The sequence below is a fragment of the Sorex araneus genome, chromosome 5 (assembly GCF_027595985.1).
Source record: "Sorex araneus isolate mSorAra2 chromosome 5, mSorAra2.pri, whole genome shotgun sequence".
Taxonomy (NCBI): Eukaryota; Metazoa; Chordata; class Mammalia; order Eulipotyphla; family Soricidae; genus Sorex; species Sorex araneus.
Genome location: NC_073306.1, coordinates 28020281 through 28045188, shown reverse-complemented (window position 1 = coordinate 28045188; position 24908 = coordinate 28020281). Strand labels below are relative to the sequence as shown.

At 44.3% G+C, this 24908-nt stretch overlaps 1 protein-coding gene and 1 non-coding gene across 3 annotated transcripts; both read right to left on the bottom strand.

Annotated features, from left to right (window-relative positions):
- Positions 1-1434: 1434 nt before the first annotated feature.
- Positions 1435-24156, bottom strand: LOC101550394 (cytochrome P450 4A6-like). 2 transcript variants are annotated; one of them, XM_055139061.1, is made up of 12 exons: positions 23962-24156; positions 21915-22056; positions 21699-21743; positions 14047-14174; positions 12593-12721; positions 12111-12261; positions 11696-11802; positions 11279-11469; positions 11062-11195; positions 4140-4204; positions 3938-4014; positions 1435-1603 (listed from the first exon to the last, which is right to left on the bottom strand). In XM_055139061.1, exons 1-12 carry the CDS (start codon positions 24154-24156, stop codon positions 1435-1437), a joined length of 1533 nt encoding a protein of 510 aa, XP_054995036.1. The 2 variants fall into 2 exon arrangements, with proteins under 2 accessions (XP_054995036.1, XP_054995037.1); XM_055139062.1 differs by having other exon boundaries at positions 12111-12169; positions 12597-12721.
- On the bottom strand, positions 8588-8694 carry LOC129405211 (U6 spliceosomal RNA). Its single transcript, XR_008630394.1, has one exon. It is a non-coding gene; the product is annotated as a U6 spliceosomal RNA (small nuclear RNA).
- Positions 24157-24908: the final 752 nt, after the last annotated feature.

Genomic DNA, 24908 nt, shown 5'->3' with positions numbered 1-24908 from the left:
GCCGGCTCTTCCCCCGCAGCCCCTCCCTGCGCTTCTGCCCGGGGAGTCTGGGAGCTTCCCTGAGGACCCAGGGGCGCGGTGGGCTGCGTGATCCGCCCCTTGCGCGAGGCTCTGACTCGGCCCTCCGCGGCGGGTGGATGCTTCGGGCAGTCAGAGCTGCGCGCTGCCATGGAGTCCTCCTGGCTGGAGACACGCTGGACGCGGTCCTTCTACCTGGCCTTCGTGTTCTGCCTGGCCCTGGGGCTGCTGCAGGCCATCAAGCTCTACCTACGGAGGCAGCGATTGCTGCGCGATCTGCGGCCCTTCCCCGCGCCCCCCACCCACTGGTTCTACGGCCACCAGAAGGTAGAGAAAGGGCTGATGCTGGAGACTGCGGGGAAACGGGGCTATTTCCTTCCCTTCCTCCCATCCCTCGGTCCCGCCCCGCCCCGGGGTCGCAGCATCTTGTCACTGCTCTCTACCTCTTCCCTCACAGCGTTCAGGGGAAAGGGGACTCCCCGCAGCCGCTCCAGAGGACGCTGCGGAGCTGGGAGGGGCTTTTAAAAATTTGAATGCAGAACAGCAAAGCTGATGGAACTAGGGTGTGTCTCATTGCTTTGCTCATTTCTTGCATGAGTTTTTGCATTGCATTTCAAATTCATACACTTCCTCGTGTATGGCTGGAAAACAAGAGTCTGATGTACTATATAACACATATTAATTGCAGAAGATATGCAAAAAATAGACACAACAGTTTTCACCACCCCTACTTTAAGTCGTCTCTCCTGCCCCACCCTCTGCCCTTTCATATTGTTTAGTTAAAGCCTTTCTTGTAAAATATTGCTACACTGCATTTGCTAATTGAATCATTTTGTTTTGCTCCTTTGGTGTTTGGGCGGCGCCCTAAGAGGCGGGAGGCCACACCCACCTTGGGGCTTGCGCCCACCCTTGGGCAGGTTGTCTAGCCCTTATTCGTGTTAGATCCACCTGTTAAGCATCATATTTAGTAGGATGAATAATCACGCCATTTTTTTCCTGTGCCAATATAATTGTATTTGTATCTTTTTTTTTTTTTGCTTTTTGGGTAACACCCAGCAATGCTCAGGGGGTTTAAAAGTGTTAAAGTGTTAAAGACAAACTCATGGCAATAGGAGCACTTATAAGAGCACTGTAAGTTTCTCAGAGTTCAGGGGGCTAATTCAATGATGAAGCCTGAAACAGTTAGGGTTAATATCTAACATCTGAGATCCATCCAACTTTAAGGCGAGGTTGACTGAGTGTCACCAGAGGGGGTCCTTGAGGTTTTTGATCACTGCATCACAGACGCACTATCCCCCAAACTCTGAGGCCCATACACACACCAAAATGAAGAAATTAGTAAAGGGACAAAGGGGCAGGTGACAGTAGACAGAGTAGCAGGCAGGAGGCCCTCACGCCCATCAGTGACCCACATTATTAAGGGAGTTTCTTGAGGTAGAGGTGGATTCCATTCTTCGAATTCAGCACAATTTTAGGACTGGGAATAGGAACCCTGGAGGGGTCAGGAGCCAGCTCAAAGCGGAGCAGGGTCAGCGCCACAGCCACCTTCATCTCATTCATGGCAAATTGCTTCCCGATGCAGTTCCTGTGAAGAGGCAGAGCCATGTGAGAAATGGTCTCAGGGTCAGTTCTGGGCGGGGGGACATCCATCAGAGTAATCACGGACCTACACCCAGGGTTCCCCTCATGGGGTTCCATCCCAGTCCCTCCACTCCTCACACAGGCCTTACCTCTAACTCTGAGACCTGTTCAATCTCCCCAACCTTAGGAAGGCCCAAATCCCCCTCAAGATTTAGAAATAACGCCCAAGTTATTCCCTCTCAGCAGCCCCAAAAGCCTGTGAGGGGACAGCAGGCTTCAAGCCCTGGGTCAGGTGGTCTCCAAGCGTTCCTCAGGATTCTTCTCAATCTTTCCATAGAGTTTACAGTGGTGAATCAGATCAAGGCACATATGAAGGGGCCACCCATAGGCCTATACCATCAAGGAATACCCAGGGATACATATTACATGAAGAAAACCAGATGGAGTTTGAGTCAAGAGTCTGGGCAGAAACAGAAAGCATGTGGAGGAGCCCCAGCACACCAACCAGCTGTACCATCAGTTCCAATGAATGGCCCAGACAACCAACCCCCCTCCCCATACACTGACTTAACCAGCTTCTGTGTTTTTCAGTCCTGCAGAAGTGCCCCTGCTTTCCTTCCTGTCCTCACTGGGGCTTCTCTAACCCCAGTTTCCCATACCTTTACAATGAAGCACAGCTAGCTCAGACCTTCTGAGTCTTTCCAGCATGAGAGGACACATCCTAGCATCTCAGTGAGCACCCATCCCTCCTGCGCTGTTGCCTCACTCACCACTTCCCTGTTCAGATCCATTTTTTCTGCTCAGCTCATGTTGACATGGCCAGCATTCTTCCTTCCACTTCTGCCACAACCTCAAAGCTCAGTCCAGTGACAGCCGGTCCTCACCCCTCTGCCTCTGCACCTGTTCCTCCCTTAATGCAATTCACTGTTCAGGACACATTAGTGTCCAGAATCCAGGACGTGCTAGGAGCAGGAGCAGCCAAGAATCTGCTCATGAAGGAGTGAGTGAGGAGAGAAGAATGAACCAGCCTGTGCTGGTTTTTGACTCTTGGATTCTTAACTCTTAATTCTTGGAGGCAGGAATGGTGTTTTGAGCTGAGTTCCCTTTCCTAGCCCCGGGTTAGGCACATAGAGAGAGACTAAGACATATTTTTGATTTAGAAAAAAGTCAACAATAGAAAAAAATGAAAAAATTCCAGAATAAAATGCAATTAAGATCTGACCCAGGAATAGAGTCCCTAGTTCTCCCCTGCACTTTCCTGGTAGCAGGAATTCCCTGAGTAGATGCCTGGAGGAAAGTTTATCCTGGGAGAAATGAAAGCCTAGAGCCAACTTTGGAAGAACAGTTTGTTGACTGCCTTGCTTGTAGACATGTAGTCTCCAGGTCAAAGTCTGTCAGATACAGATCCAAGGGCACATATGTGGGCTGGAGAGTTAGCTCCAAGGGTTGAGTGCACACTTCGCATGCAGAGCCTGGCTGATCTTTAGTACCACATGGTCTCCTGAAGTCTGCCAGGGTGCCTCACTAGCAGTCTGGAGTAGACCCCGAGCAATAAAGCCATTGCTCCAGAACAATTTTTTTTTCAAAAAAGACAGCATTGTAGCAACTACTTGAAAGTTCCTGGGTGCCATTGTTTCACCAGGTAACTGGGTAGCAGTGGAGGTATTCTTGGAGTGTTGGGCAGGTACAAGTCTAGCCAAGTGTAATGCTAGTATACCGTGAATCCCACATGCCTTTTTCTTTAAACAGGTCACTGTCCCTAGTAATATATTCTTGGTCACATTGGATTATTAGATTGGAGATGACTGTTGCTTCAGAATGTTGCTTCGGATAAAGGTTTTGCCAAATGGAAAATATTCATGATTACACAAACTGATAGGCAGGCAGATCATGTTGGAGAGCTGTGAACCCAGATGACACCATCGGTGTGAGTCTCTTCCAATGCTTATGAGAGTTTCCAGTAAAGCTCCCAATGTCAGCACAAGGGCATGGTGGGAATCCCAACACCCCCAACATCACTGCCCTCTGGGGGTGGGTACGGGCCACCTGAGGCTCTGGCCACAGTGAATCATCGTGATGGAGAAAAGCAATAAAGGACAGGGGGACACTGGCCTTGGTTCTGCTGCTGCTGCAGTGCCTGTTCCTTGGTTCTTGTTGAAGATCAGCAGGGCAGACTTAGGAACGCCTGAATGGTCACCTCTGCCTCAGCATTGGAAGTGACTCCTTCCCACCCTGACATGCAAAGTTCCCTCTGAAGATACCACAGTTGGGTGCAGGAGGTCACCTGCACGTCGGTGTACCTAGTAACACCCCCTCCAGAAAACTCCGAGGAGCTCACCTGGAGCCCCCTGAGAAGGGCAGGAATGCGTGGCTGTGCCGAACAGCACCTGGTTCAAACCGGGAAGGGTCAAACACCTGCAGAGAACAGGGACAGAACAGGTGGGTCACAAGTCCTTCAGTCCAGGTGGCTTCGGGCCTTAGGAGAGGAGAGACGGAGTGAAGTGAGGAGACCCAGGACAACCCGCTGCCCCACATCATACCTCTGGGTTGGGCCACACATTTGGGTTGTGGTGAAGGCCATAAATGGACAGGGCCACTGAGATTCCTGGGGATAGTATTGAAAGAGAAGAATGAGTACATTACTTCAGGCACCAGCACCCCAGCCTAGAGTGTACATGGACATGCACAAAACCTGGTGTGTTCCCTGCTACCTTGCCACGTCTCTGTCTGAAGGATGCTATGTAAGGGGGTATTTGGGGCGGGAGGTACTGCTGGATCCTGGCAAGGCCTGTGTGCACAACCCAGGAGTTGACCAGGACAGGGATGAGGAAGTCAAAGTTTTACTTTTTATAAACTCCTACAATATTTCTGTTTGTAAAGGCTCCTTGAATGTCGAGTGAAAATGCATTAACTCAGTCTCCACATAAAAACAGATTCCAAGAAAACAGATTTTTTTTCAGCTGAGCTCAGGAGAATCTAAGTTACTCGCTGTTAAACACACAGCTGGTTCAGCAGAGGTGGGTTCAGACCTCGGCATGTAAATGTGCGTGTGTAAGTGGTAGGGGGTGCGGGGGTGCATTGTTGGAGTGGACAGGGATGTGCCTCCCATCAATACACTGGTCTCAGGTCCAGTTCATCAGCTACTTTCTTTTTAAAAAAATTTTTTTTAATTTTATTGAATCGCCGTGAGATAGTTGCAAGCTTTCATGTTTCGGTTACAATCTCACAATGATCAAACACCCATCCCTCCACCACTGCCCATTCCCCACCACCAATATCCCCGTATATCCCCAGTATTTGCCACCCTCCCCCTGCCTCAAAGGCAGACAATATTCCCCATACTCTCTCTCTACTTTTGGGCATTATGGCTTGCAACACAGACACTGAGAGGTCATCACGTTTGGTCCATTATCTACTTTAGGCATGCATCTCCCATCCCAACAGGTTCCTCCAGCCATCATTTTCTTAGTGATCCCTTCTCTATTCTATCTGCCTTCTCTCCTCCACTCAGGAAGCAGTCATCCAGCTATGGGGAAATACCCTGGCCCTTGTATCTACCATCCTTGGGTGTCAGCCTCATGTGATGCTACCTTACACTCCACAAATGAGTGCAGTTCCTCTATGTCTGTCCCTCTCTTTCTGACTCATTTCACTTAGCATGATACTCTCCGTGTTTATCCATTTATAAGCAAATTCCATGACTTCATCTCTCCTAATAGCTGCATAGTATTCCATTGTGTAGATGTACGAAAGTTTCTTTAACCAGTCATCTGTTTTTTTTTTAATTATTCCAAGTATATTTATTTTTTTAATTTATTTATTTTTAATTAGTGAATCACCGTGAGGGTACAGTTACAGATTTATACACTTTTGTGCTTATGCTTCCCTCATACAAAGTTCGGGAACCCATCCCTTCACCAGTGCCCATTCTCCACCACCAGTAAACCCAGCATCCCTCCCACCCTCCCCAATCCCATCTCCCCCCACCCCACCCTGCCACTGTGGCAGGGCATCCCCTTCTGTTCTCTCTCTCTAATTAGCTATTGAGGTTTGCAATAAAGGTGTTGAGTGGCCACTGTGCTCAGTCTCTAGCCCTCATTCAGCCCGAAACTCCCTTCCCCCGCATGGCCTTCAACTACATTATAGTTGGTGATCCCTTCTCTGAGTTGCCCTTTCTCCAGAATGTGAGGTCAGTCTCCAAGCCATGGAGTCAACCTCCTAGTACTTATTTCTACGATTCTTGGGTGTTAGTCTCCCACTCTGTTATTCTATATGCCATAGATGAGTGCAATCTTTCTATGTCTGTCTCTCTCTTTCTGACTCATTTCACTTAGCATGAAACTTTTCATGCCGATCCACTTGAATACAAAATTCATGACCTCCTTTTTTCTAACAGCTGCATAGTATTCCATTGTATAGATGTACCAAAGTTTCCTCAACCAGTCATCCGTTCTAGGGCATTCGGGTTTTTTCCAGATTCTGGCTATTGTAAACAGTGCTGCAATGAACATACATGTGCAGATGTTGTTTCGATTATACTTTTTGGCTTTTCTGGGATATATTCCCAGCAGTGGTATTGCTGGGTCAAATGGGAGCTCAACCTCTAGTTTTTTGAGAATCGTCCATATTGTTTTCCAGAAGGGCTGAACCAGTCGGCATTCCCACCAGCAGTGTAGAAGGGTCCCTTTCTCCCCACATCCTCTCCAACAGCAGTTGCTTTTGTTCTTTTGGCTGTGTGCTAGTCTGTGTGGTGTGAGGTGGTATCTCGTGGTTGTTTTGATCTGCATCTCTCTGATGATTAGTGATGTAGAGCACTTTTTCATGTGCCTTTTGGCCATTCGTATTTCTTTTTTTTTTTAAGACTAGAAGGACTCTTTATTAAGAATTTTTTTTAATAATAATTTTATTGAATCACCATGTGGAGGGTTACATAGTTCTCAGGATTATGTCGGTTATACAATTCTCAAACACCCTTCCCTTCACCAGTGCCCATCTCCCATCACCAACCCCCCCCCAGTATACCTGCCGCCCCCTCCCACCTCCCCAGTCCCCACCCTTGTACATGATAAGTTCCACTTCGTTTATGCCTTATCTCGATTACATTCCATGTTTCAACACACAACTCACTACCGTTGTTGGGGTTTCCCCCAAAAAAGGAAAGCAGTCCTATTGCCAAGGAGGCATTTGATAGTTCTCCACTGCTAAGAATATAGAGATATTAAGTCCCGCTGTTTGTTACATAACTTTTCTTTTTCCCCCTTGCCCCGCGCCACCGAGTTCACGCCTGTTTGGTAATCGCCACGCTGCCTGACAAGGGAAAAAAAAACCGAAAAGGATGGTTATTTCCCGTCATCGGCAGGCGTGGGGCTCTGGCTTAGTTGAAAGACTAGTCGAGTGTCTGCAAGCAGTTTCTGGAACCGAAGGGCTTGCGCTGGTATCGGCTCCGGCTCGAGATTCCACCAGCGTCCCACTGTTCCATGTACATAATTTTTCCCCTTATATCCCATTCCTACGCCACCAGGTCTGTTTGCTTAATGGACATCACACTATGTTTGACACCACGCCGCGTTCCTTCCCGAGAAAGAAGGATATTTCTTCTCAGCTGGTGTGGGGATATAGCTTAGTTCAGTCTAGAGAGATGGCTACCACTTTGATTGCCTTCAATATTTCAGCAACAGACTTACTATTCTTGTTAGGATCTCCCACAAAAGTCCGACCCATTAAAAAGGAACCATTACATATTGCTGATGCTAAGATGACATTTGGGTTTCTGTATAAAGTCCAGGGAAAGTACAACCAGAAATAACATCACTACAAACTTTTACCCTTTTATGGTGCTCATAAGATGGAGAAGCCTAGAGAGAGGCTCGGCGTCTCCATTTTGCGCTCAGGAAAACCGCGGGTCCTGCGCTGTGCTCAGGGGGGAGGTGTGGAGAGAGAGACAGGTTAAAAGAATTGGGGGATGCCCGGCTCCCACTGTTTCAGCGCACCGTGGGGTCTCTGGTCCCATGCCGGAATTAGTTCAGTGGGCTGTTTGGAGTCCAAGGGCGCTTCCTTGGGCTCTTCCATCATGCTCGCTCCGCAGCAGGGTCCAAAGGGTTGGCCATTCGTATTTCTTCCTTGGTAAAGTTTCTGTTCATTTCTTCGCCCCATTTTTTAATGGGGTTGGATGTTTTCTTCTTGTAGAGTTCAACCAGTGCTTTATATACCATTGATATCAACCCCTTATCTGATGGGTATTGTGTAAATATCCTTTCCCATTCTGTGGATAGTCTTTGTATTCTGGTCGCTGTATCTTTTGCGGTGCAGAAGCTTTTTAGTTTAATGTAGTCCCATTTGTTGATCTCTGTTTTTACTAGATTGCTTAGTTCCGTGTCACCTTTGAAGATACCTTTATCTTCAATATCGTGGAGGGTTTTGCCGACCTTGTCTTCAATGTACCTTATGGTTTGTGGTCGAATGTTGAGGTCTTTAATCCATTTTGATCTGACTTTTGTGCATGGTGTCAGGTCAAGGTCTAAGCCCATTTTTTTGCATGTGGTTGTCCAGTTGTGCCAGCACCATTTGTTGAAGAGACTTTCCTTGCTCCACTTCACATCTCTTGCTCCCTTATCAAATATTATATGATCATACATTTGGGATTGTGTGTAGGGATATTCCACTCTGTTTCATTGGTCTACGGCTCTGCCTTTGTTCCAGTACCATGCTGTTTTAATTGTTACTGCTTTGTAGTAAAGTTTGAGGTTGGGGAGGGTGATGCCTCCCATCGTCTTTTTCCCAAGAATTGTTTTAGTTATCCATGGGCGTTTGTTGTTCCATATGAATTTTAGGATTGCTTGATCCATTTCTTTGAAGAATGTCATGGATATACTTATAGGGATCACGTTGAATCTGTATAATGCTTTGGGGAGTATTGCCATTTTGACAACATTGATTCTCCCTATCCACAAGCAGGGTATATGTTTCCATTTCCTCATGTCCTCTTTTAAAAAATATGGAACGCTTCACGAATTTGCGTGTCATCCTTGCGCAGGGGCCATGCTAATCTTCTCTGTATTGTTCCAATTTTAGTATATGTGCTGCCGAAGCGAGCACTAACCAGTCATCTGTTTTAGGGCACTCGGGTTGGTTCATATTTTGGCTATTGTGGACAGTGCTGCAATGAATATATAGGTACAGATATAGGTACTGTGCTCTTTTGCATCGTAAGGATATATTCCCAGAAGTGGTATTGTGGGGTCATATGGAAGCTCAATTTCTAGTTTTTGAAGAACTGTCTATATTGTTTTCCAAAAAGGCCAGATCAGGCAGCATTCCCACCAACAGTGGGAAAAAGCGTCCATTTTTCCCCACATCCACGCCAGTACTGATTGCTTTTGTTCTTTTGAATGTGTGCCATTCTCTGTGGTGTGAGATGATATCTCATTGTTGTTTTTATTTGCATCTCCCTGATGACTAGTGATGTGGAGCATTTTTTTCCTGTGCCTTTTGGCCTTTTGTATTTCTTATTTGAGGAAACTTCTGTTCATTTCTTCTCTCCATTTATTGATGGGGTTGGAGGTTTTTTTTTCTTATACAGTTCTACAAGTATCCAACACTTCAAAACAGTTTCTAAGAAGCAAATATCACCCTGATACCAAAAACAGACAAAGATACCACAAAGAAACAGAGTTTCAGACCGATATCCCTGATGAACACAGACACAAAGATCCTCAACAAAATATTAGCAAATAGAATCCAACGACTCATCAAAAGGATCATATACTATGACCAAGTAAGATTCATCCCAGGGATGCAAGGATGGTTTAACATTCGCAAGTTAATCAACATAATTCATCATATAAATAAAAGAAATAATAAAAACCATATGATCATATCAATAGATGCAGATGAAAACTCTCAGCAGAATGGGTATCGAAGGAACTTTTCTCAATATAGCCAAAAGCCCATGGCAAGTATCATTCTCAATGGGAAAAAACTAAAAGCCTTCCCTCTAAGATCTGGCACAAGGCAAGGTTGCCCACTTTTGCCACCACTATTCAATGTAGTACTGGAAGTCCTGGCCATAGCAGTTAGACAAGAAAAAGATATCAAGGGCATACAGATAGGAAAAAAAAAGATCAAGTTATCACTATTTGCAGATGATATGATATACTGTACTTTGAAAACCCTAAAGATTCTACAGAAAAGCTCCTAGAAACAACAAATAATGAAAGAGAAGAAATAGACATTAAAAAACAACCCCATTCACAATAGTACCTCAAAAAATCATGTACCTTGGAATCAGCTGAACCAAAGAGGTGAAGGACCTATACAAGGAAAATTACAAAACACTACTTCAAGAAGTAAAGGAGGACACTAGGAAATGGAAAAACATTCCCTGCTCATGGATAGGGAGAATGAACATTATCAAAATGACAATACTGCCCAAAGCACTATACCAATTTAATGCAGTCCCTATCAGGATACCCATGACATTTTTCAAAGAAATAGACAAAACACTCCTGAAATTTATATGTAACAATAAACCCCCACGAATAGCTAAAGCAACCCTTGGAAAAAAGAAGATGGGTGGCATCACCTTCCCCAACTTCAAACTCTACTACAAAGCCGTAGTAAATAAAACAGCATGGTATTGGGATAAAAACAGACATGCAGACCAATGGAACAGAGTTGAATATCCTGTCAAAGACCCCCAAATATATGGCCACTTAATCTTTGACAAAGGAGCAAAAAATGTGAAGTGGAACAAGGAAAGCCTCTTCAACAGTGGTTCTGGGAAAACTGGATAGCTACCTGCAAAAAATGAACTCTGACCTCTGTCTAATGCCAGGCACAAAAGTCAGATCAAAGTGGACTAAAGACCTCAATATCAGACATGAATCTATAAGGTTCACAGAAGAAAATGTAGGCAGAACTCTCCATGACATTGAAGCTAAAAGCATCTTTAAGGACTAAACAGCACTGATCATGCAAGTGGAAGCAAACATGACAAATGGGACTACATCAAGCTAAGAAGCTTCTGCACTTCAAAAGAAACAGTGACCAAAATACAGAAAGAACCCACAGAATGGGAAAGAATATTTACCCAATACCCATCTGAGAAGGGATTAATATCCATCAGCTACTTTCTTATACAGCAGTGAATTTCTAGCTCCTGATTGCTTGTATTCCTTAGAAATAACAGAAATTCCTATTGTCTTTTTCTCTAACAACCCAGGTTTTCCAGATCAAAAAATGAACGTTGTAGAGTTGAAAACTTGTGCCACGCTTAGAGAACACAATGATTTGACTGAGCTTTTCTGGTACAGGAGTTGTGGCAGTGTGCCATAGATCTTATTCTAACTACAGAATATTGATTCTTGAGAGGAAGCAGTGGGAGCTCAGGGTTGTCTTTGGCCCCATGACCTGCTCTCCTTTCACTATGCTGCTTCTCAGGGAGTGCGCCAGGAGCTGGCCTACCTTTGGGTAGGGAGCGCCCATCAGGGAAGGTGACAGGTGAGCTGAGCTGTCTGGCCACACCAGGCACAGGCGGGTAGAGACGCAGCGCCTCCTTGATGCACATGGTGGTGTAGGGCATCTTGTCCATGTGGTCCCTGAAAGGAGTATCCCGAGTGTGAGTGGAGCTGCCCCTGGCTCCATTCCTGAGGTGCTGGGCTCACCCAGAGCTGGCACTTACCAGGTGATGGAGGCGCCATCTCCCAGCAGGCTCTGGAGCTCCTCCCGGCACTGCTGCTGGTGCTCGGGGTGTGTGGCCAGTGCATAGAGGATCCAGGAGATGCCGCTGGCTGTGGTGTCGTTACCCGCGAACATGAACGTGTCCACCTCCGCCCGCAGGTCCTTGTCAGACAGGCTGCTCCCGTCCTCTGACTGTGGACACGGGGAGAGAATGGGTTGGCCTCTTTGTCTCTGTGTGTGGGGGCACAGTGACGACCTTCTCCACACTCACCCTTCCCTATTCTCACCCTTCTCCACTCACCCTCCACACTCACCCTCATTCCAAAGATCAGCCTTCTCTATACTGACTCTCCACAGTTATCGCCCCTCTCTCCCCACCCCCCCAAACTCTCCCCACACTCCCCTCCCTTCCACATACCCTGGCAAAGAGCAGGATGTCCAGGAAATCCAGGTGCCTCTTCTTCCTGATCTTTTCCAACTCACCCTCATCATGCAGGCGTAACTTCCTCTGCTGGATCACACGGTCTGTTGGGAAAGTGGTTCAAGGCACAGTGGAGGATGTGGAGCCCAAGTCAGTGTCCACAGGGGCCTAAATACCTCCCCCAGAGTGTATGTAGTAGATGAGGTGGAATGATGGAGTACAGATGAACAGAGGTGAGAACTCCATGTTTTATTCAACATTCCCCATATGGAGATATTTGAAATGCCGTTATAGCCCGACTCCCGGCATTCTCAAGTTCTCTAGTCCTGAGTGGACAGTATCAGGGATATTCCATGGTTCTTTGTATGTGACTGATAATAGTGGGAAGAACTCCAGATGTGGCATATCTCACCTGTGTGTTCATGGGCAAGTTCACAGGCCTTGAAAAAGCTGCGACCCATGGAGCTCAGTCTGTAGATGAAGTCATTATGGTGGAAAAAGTTCCACTTCCGAGAATTGAAGAGGTTCTTTAGGTCCTCGATGGCCTGTGTGTAGGACTGGGACTTCCTGTCAGAAAATGGGGCAGAGCAAATGAGAAAGGGGGATTCTGGCATTAGAATGAGGATCTGGTGGTGGTTTCTACAAAAATGGGGAGGGAGTAATTTCTGCCCTCACCCCTTTGTTTTTAGATAGTGTTCAGAGACCAGGAGTCATGATCAGAGGCCAGAGTTAAACTCTGGTTGATCTGGAGCATGAGAGGAGATGCCAGGGCTTCTCCCTGGTAAGAACTCCTGAGAGCCTCTCTGTTTGCACTGGTTCAGATGCAAACCATCCTGCTGGGCTTGCAGGTATTTCCCAGAGCTGGACAGAACAGGTGCTGACTGGGGAAGCCACTGACCTGTCAGTCTGCAGGCTGCTGGGGTGATTGAAGGCGCACTTCATGATAGTTTCCAGTGTCATCAAGGAGATGTGCCCAAAGACTTCCACGGGGGCACTGTGCCTGCTGAGCTCTGCCCATTTGTCCTGGGAGGAGGGACATGAGCACATGTGTCTTCCAGAAGGACATGTGTTGGAATCCCTGCTATCACTTTTCTCATAATGCCTGGTCAGTGCCACCCTGTTGAGTTGTTCTCCAGGGATTCTCTTAGAGACAGGAGGGCTTCAGATACATCACTGAGAACATGGAGGGATAGGACCAAAAAAGGCCATGTCTCCCATAATTGTGATAGCTATAGTTCAGTAACAGAGTTTGCTAATTTTTTTCCCTCCACAGTTATGAGCAGCTCAGATTTTAGTTTAAGTGGTCTTCCCTCCCTTCCTGAGAGCTTATGTTAAAAGATTTACCTGTCACCTTGCTGTCATTGTTACCATCCTCTGCAGTGTTCCTGAGACACTCCAAGTTCCCCAGGGGTACTCCCAATTCTCTGTGCTTTAGTTTATTTTTTACTTTGTACCTTACTTTTCACTGCCTGTTAATCCTTTGTTATATCTTTCCCATCCTATCCTGTCTTCTCACGCTGCACAAAGGCCACTTTCTCTTTTCCCCTATTAGCAATGTTTCATCTCAATAAATGTCACTGGCCATCAGCCTGTCTAGCTGCTTTTATATCCTTGTGTAATGTCAATAAAGTGCATAAAGAATGTCTTTTGGTGATGTGACAATTTACTAAAATACCTTGTTAAATATCTTATAAAACATCTTACTAAATCCCCCTCTTTTGGAGATCAATAATTTCTCAGGGTCCAAAGGGGAATCTTCACTAACCTGTGAGCTCAGCTTGATGAAAGAAGATACAAGAGAAGTAAACTCAGGTGTCTGATAAGAGAAAGCCTAGGAACCTGTCCTTGTAGATTCAGTTACTCTGTTCACTTGCTATTAGATGACCTAGTCGTTGAGAGCCCAAATTGCCCGGGGAAGAGTAGTTAACACAGAGTGTCTCTGAGAGACACATTGACTCCATAGAGGGCTTTATGACTTGCAGAAAACTTGTGCCAAGCCAGAGCCCTTGGCAAGACATCCTGAGGGTACATCGTGTCACTGAATGAGACCATGAATAGGCCAGTTCAATAAACATGTCCAGCTGTCCAGGGATCCATCAAACCAAAGACAAGGAAGGGCAGAAGAAGGTCCCCCATCTTCACAGTAGCTTTTTTTGTATGTGTAGAGTCAAGTGTGTCTCCAACTGGGGTCTGGGTTATTTCACAAGTGGTTCACTTTGGGAGAACAACCACCCCATGTGGACTTGTTGTTCTGTATGAACATTTCTGGGAGGTCTTGGGGCACTTGGGTAAGAGTGGACCCTGAACTGTGGTGTGAGTAAAGGGAAGATGAGAGAAAGACACCTTACCAGCATCACTCGCACAGAATCAGCTGTGAGCCCCACATAGGGCTTGAGGATGTCATAGTGGAAAGCTGGGGTCAGCATGCGCCGGTGCTGGAACCAGGGCTGTCCATTCAACAGGAGCAAACCATACCCTGGGCCAGACAAGGGTGTGTTCAGGGAGAGAGGAGATGTGGTTAGAAAGACTAGAGTTTCTTCACACAGAGCTATGGATGTTCCACAAAGACACATTATGGTACAGGTAGGATAGGACATCACCATAGAAGGTTGATTTTTTAAATTGATTTAAACTGTGATTTACCATGCTATTAATGATGTTTTCTCAGGCTCATAATTCCAATACCATCCATCACCAGTGTATATTCTCTACTCTCCTGAGTATCACAGGGCCTTTTCATAAATCATTTCTCCCTTTGTGTTGTTTCTGGCCCTTTATTACTATCTCGCTGTCTATCTTAATACAAAAGCAAAGATAGAAACAACTCAAATACCAATACAGAGGAATGGATCAATAATCTGTGGTCTAGAGCCCCAGATAATGGAAACTTAGGAGTCCAGGACATCGTGGCCCCTGCATTTTACTCAGGTACACCATTTTGTCCCTCAAGTCAGTACTGGTACCCTCCCAAAAAGTGCATATGGAAGTAGAAGGTCTTTAACCACCCCAGATTAGCTCTGTTCAGCCCAGCCAGCTTTGCTCCCCACTTAAGCATGACTTCTTCCATCCATAACTTACTGTAAACATACATAGACATCCTGTGGTACCTAACCATAAACAACACACAAGAAACAGCTCCAGGGGCTGGAGAGATAGCACAGCGGGTAGGGCGTTTGCCTTGCACGCGGCCAACCCGGGTTCAAATCCCAGCATCCCATATGGTCCCCTGAGCATGGCCAGGGGTAATTCCTGAGTGCAGAGCCAGGAGTAACCCCTGTGCATTGCCAGGTGTGACCCAAAAAGCAAAAAAAAAAAAAAAAAAAAAAAAAGAAACAGCTCCAAACTGCAGCAGTAACAATGGTAAAGCAACAAAAAAACCCTCCATGCTTAGGGAGTGAAGATGCTTGCCTAGAATACTCAACTAGTAATTATGAGCTAGTTAAGTATGAGCTAGGATGGTAACAATGACAGCAAGGTGACAGGTAAACCTTTTAACATAAGCTCTCTGATAAGGAATTTAGAGAGGAATTGTTAAGGATGCATTCCTAAGGAGTTCATGGAAACACTGGAATAAACAACCAATAAAACACAAGAGGATATAAGAGCAGAAATGAGTAAAATATAAAACAATAACAGATCTAAAAACTAAGTGTAATGTAAAACTCACAGGATAACCTCAGAAGCAAAGGAACTTGTGCTGATGGTCTCAACCCTCCACCCCCAACATATGGCTAGAGAACTTTGGAATGAATTGAATAGGAACATAAGAATCATCAGGGTTCCAGAGGGGCAGGAAGGCAACTCTGATGAAAGAACATCAAATCCATCATTGCTGAGAAGTTCCCAGAGCTGAAGAGTTAATTCACCCAGACCCAGGAAGACCATAGTGTGCCATATAAAAGAAATACATATAAAAATACTCTAAGACACATCCTAATAATAATGACGAAAATCATAAATAGAGATAAAATACAGAAGCATCAAGGTCAAAGACATAATTATATGCAAAGGAGAGTCTTAAGATTTTCAGCAGATGTATCAGAAGACAGTGGTGGAATATGGTGAACAAAACACAAACAAATGCCTCACCATGAGTACTTAACCCAACCATGCTCTCACTCATATTTTTTGTTGGTTTTTGGGTCACACTGGGCGATGCTCAGAGGTTACTTCTGGCTCTGCACTCAGGAATTACTCCTGGCAGTGCATGGGGGACCACATGGGATGCCAGGGATTGAACCCAAGTCGATTGAGTGCAAGACAAATGGCCTACCCTCTGTACTATCGCTCCAGCCCCTCTCATTCATATTTGAAGGAACAACCTACAACTTATATATAAACAACAACTCAGGAACTTCAGAGACTCAAATCTATCGTTATTAGAACTAATTGAGCTACTTTAAGTGAAGACAAGCCCCATAAACATGCCAAACTCCTATTGGAAAATGGCACAAAACCCCACAACTAGAATCTCTCTCAATGTCAATAGGCTAAGAAGACACAGAGTGCAGGATGGATTAGAATATGGAACCCAGAACTCTGATGCCAGCAAGAAAAACTTTTAAGCAGTCAGAGAAAACACACACTCAAAGTCAAAGGTTGGAAGACAATTCTTCAAGCAAACAACTCTCTCAAAAAGGCCCTGGTAACCACAACACTATCAGACAACATAGACTTCAGGCTGAAAAGAAATAAATATAAGAGACAGGGGTATTGAGTGGCCATCGTGTTCAGTCTCTAGTCTACTTTCAGCACACATCTCACTTCTCACGTGAGATCGCAAACCACAACACCCAAAGGAGAGAGTACAAAATGGAATACCCTGCCACAGAGGCAGGGTACGGGGGGCATGGGATTGGAGGGTGAGAGGGATACTAGTTTCATTGGTGGTGAAGAATGGATACTGGTAGAGGGATGGGTTCTCGAACATTGTATGAAGAAAACACAAGCATGAAAATGGGTAAATTTGTAACTGTACCCTCACGGTGACTCACTTATTAATAAATGAATAAATAAATAAATAGAAATATAAGGACAGCAAAAGTATTTTCTTAATGATCAAGCGATATGTACATCAGAAACCACGCACACTTCTAAATATATATATGGACCTAATGAAAGACCAGGAAATTATATTTTAAAAGATTTGAAGAAAGACATTGAAGCAACGAATAGTAATTGGAGTTTTCAACATCACTTTGTCGCCTATTAATAGATCAACTAGACTAAAACTCAGCAAGGAAATACTTTATTTGAGGAAAAAAATGGAAGAGAGGAGCGAAATATATATATTATGCTATATATATATGCATATTGCTCCTTTCATTCTCAAAAGGCAGAATACACATTCTTCTCCACATATATGGAACATTCTTCAAAACATATATTCACTCAAAACATATCTCCACAAAGAGCATAGGAATCGCATAAACTATCTTCTAAGACTAGGACGCGCTGAAAGTAGAAGTTAATCACAAACAGAAATGGAGCAACAACTCAAACACCTGGCATCTAAGTAGCTTCTTACTTAACAAACAGTGGGTCAGAGAGGAAGTCAAAGAGGAACTTAAAAGATTCACAGAAACAGGGTCTGGAGCGATAACACAGCAGGTAGGGAGTTTGCCTTGCATGTGGCCAACCTGGGTTCAAATCCCAGCATCCCATATAGTCCCCTAAGCACTACCAGGAGTAATTCCTGAATGCAAAGTCAGGAGGTAACCCCTGTGCATCGCCAGGTGTGACCCAAAAAGCAAAAAAAAAAAAAAAGGCTACCTGAACTTAAGTGACACTGCAGATGTGGTGTTAAGAGGACAGTTCATTGTTATGCAAGCATTCATCAGGAAGGAAGAAAGGGCCCATTAAGGATTGTTGCAGTAAGGTTTGCTTAGGCAGTCTGAGGCATTGAGATATGCATGCGAAAGAAATAATTTACAGATGGTCACAAACTGTCTCTGGTGTTGTGACCCAGAGCAACCTGTTCAGCCCCTTTTATTAAGTAGCTTAATGTTCTAACCAACGATATTCAGCCACATAGGCAGAATATGCAAATTAACTTAGTCAACAGAAACAGTATCAAAGTCAGTTACATAACCAGAAGCATAGTCAGTTACAGTAACAGTAACAGAAAAACAATTTTTACATTCAAGCCTAGCTAGGCCTGAGATTGTGAGATGTTGTACACCAACAGAGATTATGACTACATAATTTAAGAAACAGAAAAATGATCAACAAATGAAGCCCAAAGCAGAAGGAAGGAAATATTAAAACATAGAGTGGAAATAATGAACTGAAATACTTAAAAACAATCCAAAAGTTCAATGAAACCAAGAACTGGTTCTTTGAAAAAATTAACAAGATAAGTAAACCTCGAGCATGTCAAAGAGAGAACAAATAAACTGAATCAGAAATGAAAGAGGGGACATGACATCAGACACCACAGAAATTCAAAGGGTCATCAGAGATTACTTTGAGAATTGCTGTGCCATGAAAAGAGAAAACCTAGTAGCAATGTACAAATTCATGTATTTGTGTAACTTCCCTAGGCTGAGCTAAGATGATTTGAAATACCTGAACAGACCTATCACCATTGAGGAAATTGAAAGGATAATTAAAAGTCTTCCCCCAAATAAAAGCACAGTCCCAGATGGATTCATTAGTGAATTCTTTCAAACTTTTAAAGAGGATCTATTGCCAATATTTTTCAGACTCTCCCAGAATATTGAAGAAACAAAACAATCCCAAACAGATCCTGTGAAGCAAACATCACCCTTGTACCAAAATACACACAGAGACACTGCCAAAAAAAAAGAGAAAAATAATGATAAGCCAATATTCTGTTGAACACAGATACAAAGATCCCCAACAAAATACTAGCAAATGGAATCCTGTTGGATCATCAAAAAGATCATGATATCAAAACAACAGTGACCAAGTAGGATTCCTCATGGGAATCTAAGGGTGGTTAAATATACACAAGTCAATCAACATAATACACCATAGTATAAAATAAAACATAAAAATGGTATAATCATGTCAATAGATACAGAGGAAACATTTGGTTTTTTTTTTTTTTTTTTTGGGTCACACCTGGCGATGCACAGGGGTTACTCCTGGCTCTGCACTCAGGAATTACTCCTGGCGGTGCTCAGGGGACCATATGGGATGCTGGGATTTGAACCCGGGTCGACCGCGTGCAAGGCAAACGCCCTACCCGCTGTGCTATCTCTCCAGCCCCCAGAGGAAACATTTGGCAAGAACCATAACCCTTGCATGACAAAAATCTCTGAACAAAATGGGAATTGAAGGAACTTTCCTCAGTATAGTCAAAGCCATTTACCACAAGCCCACAGCAAACATTATTCTCAATGGGGAAAAACTAAACACCTTCTAAGATCAGACACAAGACAAGATTGCCCACTCCCATCACTTCTATTCAATAAAGTATTGGAAGTACATGCCACATCAATTAAGCTCTCACTATTTGCAGATGACGTGATACTATACTTAGAAAATCCTAAAGATTCTGTGAAAAATATCCTAGGAACAACAGATTCACATAGTAAGTGGAAGACTACAAAATTATTACACAAAAATATGGCTTTCTTATATAGAAATAATGAAATAGAAGCAAGAGATATTTTAATAAACCATCTCATTTACAATTGTGGCTCAGAAAAGAAAACAAATCAGAATCAGCCTATCTAAAGCATTAAAATACCTATACAAAGAAAATTATAATTCACTACTTCAAATATGCATAACAGGGTCAGAATGATAGTACAGGAGGAAGGGCATTTTTCCTTGCATGCTGTTAACCCGGGTTTGATTCCCAGGCCCGAGTATTGTCCCTTGAGCACTGCCAGTGGTAATTCCTGAGCACAGAACTAGCAGTAACCCCTGAGCACCACTGGGTGTATCCCAAAGAGCAAAAAAAAGGAAGAAAGAAAGAAAGAAAGAAAGAAAGAAAGAAAGAAAGAAAGAAAGAAAGAAAGAAAGAAAGAAAGAAAGAAAGAAAGAAAGAAAGAAAGAAAGAAAGAAAGAAAGAAAGAAAGAAAGAAAGAAAGAAAGAGAAGAGAAAGAAAGAAAGAAAGAAAGAAAGAAAGAAAGAAAGAAAGAAAGAAAGAAAGAAAGAAAGAAAGAAAGAAAGAAAGAAAGAAAGAAAGAGAGAGAGAGAGGGATGGAGGTAGGGAGGATGGGAGGGAGGAAGGAAGTTAGGAAGGAAGGAAGGAAGGAAGGGAGGGAGGGAGGGAGGGAGGGAGGGAGGGAAGAAGGAAGGAAGGGAGGGAGGGAGGGAGGGAGGGAGGGAGGGAGGGAGAAGAAGCAGAAAAGAGGAAACAAGAAAATGGAATCACATTCCCTGCTCATAGTTTGGAAGGGTTAATATCATCCAAATGGCAATACTCTCCAAAGCTTTGCACAGATGCAATGTAGTCCCTATAATGATACCCAGGTAATTACAAGAAAAAAACGTGACCCTATCAAAAAAATGGGAAGAAGAGATAAGCACAAACTTCCTCAAATAAGAAATGTAAATGGCCTAAGAAAAACAGAAAACTGTTCTTCATCACTAGTTTTCAGGGAGGTGTGAATCAAAACAACAATTAGATATCATGTCACGCCACAGAGACTGGCACACATCAAAAGAACCACTGCTGGCATGGATGTGGGGAGAAAAGGCCTCTCATTCACTACTGGTGGGAATGCAGATTGACCCAGTCTTTGGGGGAAACAAATTGGACATTGTTCAAAAATGAGAAATTCATCTTTCATACAACCTAGGAATACAACTCCCGGGAATATACTCTAGTGACCCCCCCAAACACAATGCAGAAAAGAACACTCCTATGTTCATTGCAGCACTACTAACAGTAGCCAAAATCTGAAAACAACCCAAAAGTCCAAGAATAAATAACTAAATAAAGACACTATGGCACATCACATGATGAAATACTGCACAGCTGTTAGGGAAAATGAAGTTATGACATTTGCTTACACATGGATGGACACAAAGAGTATCATGCTGAGTGAAATGAATCAGAGGGAGAGGGACAAACAATTATTGAACTCATTTGTGGGATATAAAGCAACAACAACATAGTGAGTAAAAAATACTCAAAGATAGAAATAAGGGCCAGGAGGACATATCCAGAGTAAGAAGCTTGTTACAAAGGGTGAGGGGGAGTGCAGTTAGGCCAGAGAAGGGACCAGCATGACAATGATAGAATGATCACTCTAGACAAAACCTGAGTGCTGAATGTAGGCAAAGTGATACGCATGGTACATTTCAGTCAAAGTATTGCAAACCACAGTGCCTAAAGGGAAAATAAGAGAGATAAAAGGGGGGAGGGAGAGAAAAGGAGAGAGAGACAGAGAGAGAGAGGAAGAGGGAATGAGAGTGAAAAGAGGGAAGAGAGACAGAGAGACAGAGACAGAAATGAAGACAAAGATAGAGAAAGAGAGGAGAAGTGTCTGCCATTTAAGCAGTCTATAGGGATGGGGTCAGAGGGGAGGTGGGCTGGGTGAAACTGGAGACATGGGTAGTGGGAAATATGCACTGGTGAAACAATAGATGTAATACTTTATGACTGAAACTCAATCATGTACAACTTTGTAACTATGTTTCTCTAGGTGATTCAATTTTAAAAATAAAGAAGCTGTGGTATATATGCGTAATGGAATATTATGGAGCTCAGAGAAAGAACAAAATTATGCAATTTACAGCAACATGGATGGAACTAAGGGATATTATGCTGAATGAAGAAAGTCAGAAAGAAAGAACAGATACAGAATGATTTTATCATGTGTAGTACCTAAAGGTAAATGGCAAGTTGGATGGTTAATGGTTTTAAGAGAAGGGAATGAGGCCTGAATCAGATAATTGGGTAGTGACATGGTATAGGCCACCTGTTATTCTCTGTCATTGAAAGAAGTTTTTGGCAAACTAACTAGATTTGTTACTAAAACCTCATTAGATTTGCCACCATTTTAGACATGTACTTACCAATCCAGGAACTCAGTAAGTGGTAGATACTGACATCTTTGGGGTCTGAAAGGGAAAGAAGAGCAGTGGTTGGAGGAATAGATTGGAAAGGGTTGGTGGTAAAGAAGAGGCATGGTTGGAGGAAGCTCAGGTCCAGCTCACTCACTGAGTTGATACTCTGGAATTTCACAGACCAGGGCCATGTACTCATATCAGTGAATAGGGGTTTCCTCTCACCTGATCTCCCAAGTATCACCTTCATGTAGTCAGGGTTGTAGATCAAAAGTTGGGGCTTTGTTCCCCATAGCCAGCGATAACAAACACTTGGGTATTTCTCCATCCATTTTAGTATCACTTGCAGTTCATTATTCTCTTGGAACTGTCATCATGGGAAAGAAAAACAAATTAAACTCTCATGCAGTGTCTTGGTGGAGTGAAGGCTCAGTGACAGCCCCAGGGAAGGTTCCCAGTCAAAGACAAAGTTAAGGGCAGTTTAGAATTTGGACTCTGTTCCAGACAGTAACATGCCAGGCCAAAGGCCAGATTCTGTTTATACGTTGGGTAGACCCTTGGCTCTCACACAAAATGGCTGCAAAAACTGACTACATGTTGTACAAAGTTTTGGATGTCATTACAACATCGGCATCTACCACCTGAATCACTTGGGAGGCAAGAGTGTTCTACAATTATGGGATGGAAAGAGGTGGGTTCTTGCCTTGCACACACCCCACCATGGTTTGATTCTTGATACCAAATATGGTTCCCTGAGACCCACCAGGAGTGATCCCTGAGCAGAATCAGGAGTAAGCCCTGAACACAGCTTGTGTAACCCTAGTTCCCCCCCCAAAAAAAAAAATCCCAGCAAACAAATATGTTTATTAGAGAATAAAGTGAATATATTAAATTCTATGGATTTATCCCGGGTTGGCTGCGTCCAAGACAAACATCCCACCCACTATATCATCTCTCTGGCCCCAAAGAGAACTTTTTTTCATGAGGCCAGGAGCGATAGCACAGTAGGTAGGGCATTTGCCTTGCACATGGCCGACCCGGGTTTGATTCCTTTGTTCCTCTAGGAGAGCCCAGCAAGCTACTGAGAATATTCCACCCACATGGCAGAGCCTGGAAGCTACCCATGACATATTCGATGTGCCAAAAACAGTAATAACAAGACTCACAATGGAGACTTTACTGGTGCCTGCTCAAGTAAATCGATGAACAATGGGATGACAGTGCTACGGTGCTATTAAATTCTATACTTTCTATATTGGTCTTCTGGTATCCAGCAAACATGCAAATAGTAGTTTTTGTAGGAGGGTGTTGGGATCTATATGGCTGAGTAAAATCAATTGCCAAGATATCTGTATCATATTATTCAAAATACCAAAGAAGAACTCATTTAGAGTAAGTCTGGATGCATACACATGGAAATGGTGTGGCTCTATCATATTGATATTTCGCTTTTTAATGTCCTTCTCCCTAGCTAATAAGAAACCTTAGGAGTCACAAAGACCTGGAGCAGTGTGTTGAAGTTGTTCAGTGTAGAACCCAAAGGCTTCTATTTTATAGCTAAACATCCTTTCAGCTCTCTGCAGCACCTCATTTCCACCTAATGTTTTAGTCCACTAACTCTTTGGGAACTCATATGCTTGAGCCTGTCTTAATTCATTGAGTCCATCTCCTGCCACAGAGCATAGTCATGGGATGGTGTGAGAGACTCTCCCCTTCCCCACCTACAAGCTGCTGCTTTGGGAGGTGAAACACGGTGTTTAACTGTGCAAATCTAAGGTCAGTGTCTTTCACCTCAGGCCATCCTGACACCTGGCACCCCAAATGCCAGCAACTGGTGAAGGTTTAGCACATGATTCCTGTTTGCACTGGGTACTCCACAGCATAGTAGTGGCTGTGATTTCTGGCAAGCTTAATCTGGTATAGAGGATGGATTGAGTGACTGGTCAGGGAAACATCTAGAAGCCCTTTTTTGTGGAAAGAGCCGAGGCTGCCCATCAGATGGGGGAGACTCAGGGTGGCACAGCATTGCCCTGTAAGTGCAGGACTGCTGCTATACCCCAGGAGGGAGAGTCTGATAAATCTGAGCCACGAGCCCCAGTTTCTAAGAGCTGGGAGTTCCCTGAGCTGGGGTGGAAGACCAGAAATGTGAGCTGGCTTTTGCTGAGAACCAGAGTGGTCATGCAACAAGACTTTCCAACAATCTCTTCACCACCACCACCTTCTGAAGCTGCCCCCCGCCCATCCTCCCACTCACCTCCCTGATCCCTCCTACCTCCTTGTAGTGCCCAAAGAGCCAGTGGGAGGGAGGTGATGGGAACTCTTGGACAGCCTTGAGCAGCCACTGGCGGCGCAGGTAGAGCTGGACAGCCTTGAGCAGCAGCAACACCAGGCCTAGCAGGAAGGCCACTTGCAGGAGCCCAGAAAAAATGCCCAGGGATCGGGTGTGGCTGAGCAGGGAGACACTCATGGTGCCGTGACTGCAAAATGGGTGGCTCAGCCTGGCTATGCTGATTCACCCAACCCATATCAGTGTCAGGGGAGGGTGGCCCCACCCACCTTGGGGAGGTGACTGCTTTGGGACAGAGCTCATAAGTTCCTCCCTGGAAGAGGCAACTGTGTCTGATTGCCCAGTTGGAAAATGAGGCTACAAATGGAGGGAGCAGGAGAAGGGACTCAGGGTCAATGGTGCCTCCACTCTGATACTAGCATTCTGGGGCTGGGTTTGGTACAGTGCATCAGAAGTATAAGTAGTAATGTTCATATTGTTGTAAATCACCAACCTCAGCAACAAAACAAGTGACTATATGATACATCTGAGAAAGAGTGAGGGAACCTTCCCAGATGCAGTGATAATGGCCTACACACTCCTGGCCCCTCTCTGTGGGAAATTATCCCCTATCAAACCCCCATAAATGTGATAGTTCCCTTGGTAAGACAAGTTTAGAGAAAGGGGTAACAATCTTTTGTCTAGGCCAGAATAGAATAGGAAATCGTTATGACTTTACTCTGTGCTTTAGATTACGTGTTGATTGACTATGTGGACTATTTGAACCTCTGTTTGATTTGGATGTGTTTGCTAACTGTTCTTAATGTCTCTATGAACTTAAGCAACGGCTCAGTGTTGGGAACCTATGTACATGAGCAATATTTTGTCGAATAAATGACCAGCCTGTGAGCTCTCTCCTGACTATTCATGACATTTTTTGGGGGTATAAGTAG

Coding starts and splice junctions, on each gene's coding strand:
- LOC101550394 (XM_055139061.1), bottom strand. CDS start 24,156: ATGAGTGTCTCCCTGCTCAGCCACACCCGATCCCTGGGCATTTTTTCT. Junction 12,262..12,592: donor GCCTGCAGACTGACAGGTCA/GTGGCTTCCCCA, acceptor TCTGACAGGAAG/TCCCAGTCCTACACACAGGC. Junction 11,803..12,110: donor ACTTGCCCATGAACACACAG/GTGAGATATGCC, acceptor CTTTCCCAACAG/ACCGTGTGATCCAGCAGAGG.